The sequence below is a fragment of the Orycteropus afer genome, unplaced genomic scaffold, assembly GCF_000298275.1.
Source record: "Orycteropus afer afer isolate SDZICR_OR568_19922 unplaced genomic scaffold, OryAfe1.0 scaffold00004, whole genome shotgun sequence".
Taxonomy (NCBI): domain Eukaryota; kingdom Metazoa; phylum Chordata; class Mammalia; order Tubulidentata; family Orycteropodidae; genus Orycteropus; species Orycteropus afer.
This window is the reverse complement of record NW_006921591.1, coordinates 17,006,026-17,012,918: the sequence shown is the minus strand read 5'-3', so window position 1 is coordinate 17,012,918 and position 6,893 is coordinate 17,006,026. Positions and strand designations below refer to the sequence as shown.

The window sequence follows — 6,893 nt, the reverse complement described above, 5'->3', positions numbered from 1 at the left end:
ATTGTGTGGATCATAAAAAATTATGGGTAACATTGAGAAGAATGGGAATTCCAGAACACTTAATTGTGCTCATGAGGAACCTGTATATAGACAGGAGGCTGTTGTTCGAACAGAAGAAGGGGACACTGCATGGTTTAAAATCAGGAGGGTACAGGTCAGGGCTGTATCCTTTCATCATACTTATTTAATCTGTATGCTGAGCAAATAATACGAGAAGCTGGATTATATGAAGAAGAGCGCATCATCAGGATTGGAGGATGACTCATTAACAACCGGTGATATGCAGATGACACAACCCTGCTTGCTGAAAGTGAAGATAACTCAAAGCATTTACTGATGAAGATTAAAGACTACAGTCTGCAGTATGGATTATACCTCGACATAAAGAAAACAAAAATCCTCACAATTGGATAAATGGAGAAAAGACTGAAGTTGTCAAAGATTTCATTTTACTTGGATCCATAATCAACACCAATGGAAGCAGCAGTCAAGAAATCAGATGTTGTACTGCACTGGGCAAATTTGCTGCAAAATACCTCTTTAAAGTGGTGAAGAGCAAAGATGTCTCTTTGAAGACTAAGGAGTATTTAACCCAAGCCATGGTATTTTCAATAGCCTCACATGCATGTGAAAGCTGGACGAGTAAGGAATGCCAAAGAAGAGTTGATGGTTTTTGAGTTGTGGTACTGGTGAAGAATACTAAAAGTACCATGGACTGCCAAAAGAACAAACAGGTCTGTCCTAGAGGAGGTGTAGCCAGAATGCTCCTTGGAAGTGAGAATGACCAGACTTTGTCTCACCTACTTTGGTCATGTTGTCAGTAAGGACCATTCCCTAGAGAGGGTAGAAGTTCAGCAAAAAAGGGGAAGACCCTCAATGAGATGGACTGCCATAATGCCTTCAAGGATGGGCTCTGATATAGCAAATGTTGTGAGGATGGCGCATGACAGGTATTTTGTTCTGTTGTATACAGGGTCACTATCAGTTGGAGCAGACTTGATAGCACCTATCAACAATAAAAACAACAACAGAGAGTCCTTGGCTATCAGAGTCAGCTTAGTTAGAGCACATGTCAGAGATTAAAGATCAAAAGTATACTTAAATTCTCAACCCAAAGCCACCTGCCCTTCTTGAAAGGTCCAGGCGTCCTCTAAAATTACTCAGATCTAGACCTAAAACTATTCTTGAAAAAGTCTTTGCTAGGAAATATGAACACTTTTAAGTATGGCATTTACACAATTCCTATCAAATAACTATAAGAAACAGTACCAGCTTTAACATACAAAAGAAAAATGGTACTTTTTTTTTTTTTTTTACAAAGAGGTCCTAATTGTGAGAACTCCTTCCTTACACACCTTAGAAACATTGGAACTACTGAACTAAAAACAAACAAACAAACAAACAAACAAACAAAAACACAAACCTCTTAACCCAAATGAAGTTCTTTTTCGTTTTAACCTTGGGGAGATGTAAGGAATTATTTTAGGACTGGTTATGGTTTTAACTTTTTTTTTTTTTTTTTTTTGAGTCATAGACCCCTTTAAGAATTGACAAAAGCTGTGGATCCAGTTTATCAGAAAAATGTATAAATGAATAAAAAGACAGGAATTTATCTTCAAATCCATGGGATTTAATTCATGGGTGGATCCATGATCTGCAGGTTAAGAATCTTGTTTTACAAGATTAGGTACAATTTACCTTGTATTTTCACTAAACACAAACAGAAGTGTTAACCATATTTTAAACACTTTTTTCCCCTTTAATCTCTTTAATATATTGTATCTAAAGGATGCCAGAAGAATTCCTGAGATCATGACAAATGGGATATGAACCTTCAGAGCTAGTCCACACAACATAACAAAAATAACAGTAAAATACCACCAGTGTAACAGCCTGATTTCCAGAAACAAAGGATGACTAAAAAAATTATTTAAAACATGTACTAATGATATTAGTATAATATTAGTACCTATTCTTCAAGCTAGAAAAGTCAAGGCAGTTATTGCAAAATAGGAAATATTTACCTTTGCATTCTTAAAAAGTATTGTTTCAATACAATTAAGTGATATGTAACAGCTCATTGATACCTAAAAAAGTGTGGCCTTTGCAATGGCAACTTTCTCAAGATTGTTTTGTTCCCCAAAGGGAAGTTATAACTTCTGTGTCCATAGTGGGGCTGAAGCAAAGAAAATAAATACTTTTTGGTTATACCCTTTTAAGGTCTGGATAGAAAGTAAATCAAAAAGCATAAAAATGACAAAGATTCTAAATCAGTATGTATTGGCAATCTGCTGCTGTATTAAATTCCTAATAACCAAGAGCAGGAGTCAGCAAATGACAACCCTCCAGGACAATTCTAGTCTGTTGTTGTTGTTATGTGCCGTCGAGTCGGACTAGACTCATAGTGACCCCTCCTTGGGTTTCTGAGGCAGTATCACTATGGAAGTAGATTGCCCAACCTTCCTTCTGAGGTGTGGCTAGTGGGTTCAAACTGCCAGCCTTCTGGTTAGCAGTTAAGTCTACTTCCTGCTTTTGTAAATAAAATTTACCAGAACATAGCCACGCTCATTCATCTATGGCTGCTTTTGTGCCACAATGGCAGAATTAAATAGCTGTGTAGAAGTAATAGTTGGCAGAGACTAAAATAATTATTCTAGCCTTTTACTGAAAAAGTGTGCCAACTTCTGATCAAGAGAATATAGTCATATGACCTACTTTTAACCTTTTCGCCTAAGAGGACCATGTACTAGAAGCCACACATACCTCAATGGTGCCAAATGTCCATGCCAAAAGATGTACTTTTGATTTTGGTTCTTTAAGCTCTTTTTTTTTTTAAATGAAATAGCTGCTCATCAAAGAACAACAACAAAAAAAGTATGAAAGACGAAGGTGAAACATCTGAAGTTCTTTTCTCTTCCTTGTTTATACTACAAAGCCTCTCTCTTTCTAGAAAATCCCACAATTTCAAAAGGCTTTCAGCAAGCCCATCAATAAATGAATGTTGTTGTTGTTGTGTGCCATCAAGTCAGACCCGACTCATAGCGACCCCTCCTTGGATTGCCGAGGCAGTATCACTACAGAAGTAGAGTGCCCCATCTTCCTTCCGAGGAGTGGCTGGTGGGTTTGAACCGTTAGCCTTCTGGTTAGCAGTCAAGTGCCTTAGGCACTATGCTACCAGAGCTCCTCAATAAATGAATAGATAAAACAAAATACAGTACCTACTACAATGGAATACTACTCACCACTAAAGGAAATGAAGTCTTGATACATGCTACAATAAGGATGGGACTTAAAAACTTTATGCTAAGTGAAATATGTCAATCACAAAAGGACAAAAATTATGTAATCTTACTTATATAGAAGGACAGGAACAGGCAAGTATGTATAGGCCAAAGTTTATTAATGGTTACCAGATACAGATAGAGCTCTGGTGGAATAGTGCCTTAGGCATTTGACTGCTAACCAGAAGGCTGGTGGTTCAAACCCACCACCCGTTCTTCGGAAGCAAGGCTGGGCAAACTACTTCCATAGTGATACTGCCTCAGAAACCCAAGGAGGGGTCTCTATGAGTCGGATCTGACCCGACGGCAGCGAGTTTGAGAGACAGGTGGGAACGGAAAAAGGAGGGCTGTTACTTACAAAGCATTGAGTTTGGGTCTAAAGTGATAGAAAAAGTATGTGACAGATATATTTATAACAATGATTAAAAAAAAAAAGTTGCTATTGAGGCTGTTTATGTACAACCAACCACCTCATGGATTTGGTTCCTTGGTTTGGAGCCTTAGAGTCGTGGTTTCATGGGACATCCCAATTAATTGGCCTCATAATGTACTTATTGTGTTTTTATGCAAATAACATATGTGGTATATGGTTTTTTTGATGCAAGCTGCACAAACCCTGCTGCAGATTAGTTTCATATGAATGCTATGTCCGTTGTATTTATGTGCTCATTATTTCTGTGAGTGTGTTATATGTAAAAAAAAAATATATGGTAGTTTTATTCTACCTCCTAGTTCACTGTGTAGTGCTTGGGGTCTTAAAAACTGAAAAAGCAGCTGCCCAAGGCAAAACAACTGGTTTCTATTCAAACTGGAGCAAAAGAGGAAGGAGGAGAGTTAGGAACAGGAGAAAATGGAATGTGTAGCTAATTGCCTCCATGGACAATGCCTCCTGAGAAAAGGAAGGTGAAAATGGTTACATACCTGAAACAATGTAATCAATGTTACTGAAATGTACATGTAAAAATATGAATTAGCATGTTTTTGCTGTGTATATTTTCAACAACAAAAATTATATAAAGTAATTTTTTAAAAGACTTTCAGCATGTCTTTCAACTAAATCAAGATCTGTTAAACAAAATCAGAGAAAGGATGGATTGACTGCATTAAAATAAAAGGTTTAACAGCTGTGACACTTTTACTGTATGTTAGAAAACAAAACAAAACAAATAACCGTGAGAAAAAATAACTTGCTACTCAAGTTTCTCCCTTTTTTCCTAAACATCTATGAATTTCAACTTTTTTCATCAAGTGAAAAAAGAAAGAACAGGTTATTAAGAGCTCAGCACAGATAAATTTTCCAGCCAAAGAAAAGAGAAAGTATTAATTAACTTTGGAAAGAAAGCATTTCTAAGAGCTCTGGAGATGTTTAACAGGTAATAAAAGGAGAAATCTGAATACCTTGTTGTTGACATTAACATCTATGTTGGGATGAGGGGTTGTCAAAGGACTGTTCTCCATCTCAAGCTGTTTGAGCTTATCTGAGACATCTTTCAGAGCTGATAAAAGAAAAAAAGGCAGACTGGGTGAAACAATAGGTTTAAATTTCTTTTTTTCAACCCCAACTACCATCAAGTAAGAGTTAAAAATCCAGATTATGTGGACAGAATAAATATACTTTCTTTCTATAACCCTGTTAACTTGATTATTAACAGTGTTGTTAGGTGTCATCAAGTCGATTTTGGACTTGCAGTTACCCCATGTAACAGAGAAGAACAGCTCTGTATGGTTTTCTAGGCTGTAATCTTTATAGGAGCAGATCATTGGGTCTTTCTCCTGTGGAGCTGCTGGGTAGGTTCAAACTGCCAAACCACTGCACCACCATGGCTCTCTATCTACACCTCTCCTAAAAAGCAACTGGATATAGAATCTCCAGTGTGGTTAAGAAGGTTTACCCAACCAAGAGACTCAAAGGAAGGGCAGAGAAAATCAGTGACATGATCCTTTTCATCGATAACTGCAACCCAAGCTCCTGCCTAACCTCAGTACTTTGTGGCTTGCTTTCCTTGGCAGTGACTATATACACTGCCTCAAACTAGATATATGTGGACTATGATCATTAATTTTATGTGTCAACATGGTTAAGCTATGGTGTCCAGTTGTTTGGATCAGCATTAGTCTAGCTGTTGCTGCAAAGCTTTTCTATATGTGATTAACATTTACCATCAGTACACTCCAAGGAGATTACCTCCCATAATATAAGTAGGCTTCATCTTAAGGACTTAAGAGCAAAACCTGATACTGCCTGGGAAAGAATGAATTCTGCATCAAGATTATAACAAATAACTTGCTGAATTTCCAGCCTGCAGGGCCAACGTGCCCTAGGTTTTTGATTTGCTAGGCTCACCTCTATAATCACATAAATCAGTTCCTTAAAAATAAATCTCTTATTGGTTCTGTTTCTGTAGAGAACCCTGACTGACATACAGACCAAGCTGATCCTAGACATAACATTTATTCTTTCAATGATCCAGCATATTATACACTGGCAACATCATGTGTGATGCAGGATAAGCATCACTATGTCCCATCTAGCTGCAAAACACATTACAAGACAGAAGCTCTGATGATGCAGTGGTTAAAGCATTCGGCTGCGAACGGAATGGTCAGAAAGAAGTTCAAACCTACTAGCTGCTCCATGGGAAAAAGATGAGGCAGTCTGCTTCTGGTAAAGATTTACAGCCTTGGAAACCCTATGGGGCAGTTCTCCTCTGTCCGACAGGGTCACTATGCATCAGAATCAACTTAATGGGAGTGGGTTTGGTGGTCACTGAGAAGATAATACACGAAACACAATTCAGCTTTAAATGAACTCTAAGGCACTTGACTGCTAACCAGAAGGCTGGCGGTTCAATCCCACCAGCCACTCCTAGGAAAAAGGTTGGGCAATCTATTTCTGTAGTGATACTGCCTCGGAAACCCAAGGAGGGGTCACTATGAGTCAGGCACATAACAACAACACCCTCCAACAATCTTATCTGCAGCAACTAGTTAGGTGCAAGTGTGAAGTTTTACACTGTCACTTGACAAAAAAAGTTGCTGAATGCCTAATAAAGGTTTATCTTTTATACAACCAGGCAGAAAAATGGAGGAGAAAACTACGAAATCATGTTCTACTGGTGAAAGGGATCTTCTAAAAGTATCCATCAATTAACCCAGTGGATTCTCATCCTTGGCTGCACATTAGAATCAGATGGGGGCTTTTAAGAAATGCTGATTCCTAGTATTCAACCTAGACCTATTATATCAGAATCTCCTGAGGTATGACTCTGAAGGTAGGCATTGACAGTTTTTCAACCTCTACAGGTGATTTTAATATACAGTCAAAGCTGAGAATCACTAAGTCAACACTGATCTCAAAATCTTCTCTCCTACTCCATTTAATTGCCTCAATTCTAACATAATGAGGTTAAGACCACAAATGCTTTAGCTTATGTTGGTGAATTAATACATATTTTAGGAAGAGTTGAAATATAGCTTCTTCTGCCACTTTTCTTTGGCTATAGGAGCTCTGGTAGCTTAGTGCCTAAGGCACTTGACTGCTCACCAGAAGGCTGGCGGTTCAAACCCACCAGCCACTCCTCAGAAGGAAGATGGGGCAATCTACTTCCATAG

At 38.1% G+C, this 6,893-nt stretch overlaps 1 protein-coding gene across 1 annotated transcript in view; it reads right to left on the bottom strand.

Annotated features, from left to right (window-relative positions):
- EPB41L5 (erythrocyte membrane protein band 4.1 like 5) overlaps window positions 1-6,893 on the bottom strand; it is a 334,801-nt gene that overhangs the window by 54,549 nt on the left and 273,359 nt on the right. The window contains exon 17 of the mRNA XM_042780516.1: window positions 4,680-4,777. Coding sequence (XP_042636450.1) covers window positions 4,680-4,777 — 98 coding nt within the window. The remainder of the gene's footprint in view (window positions 1-4,679; window positions 4,778-6,893) is intronic.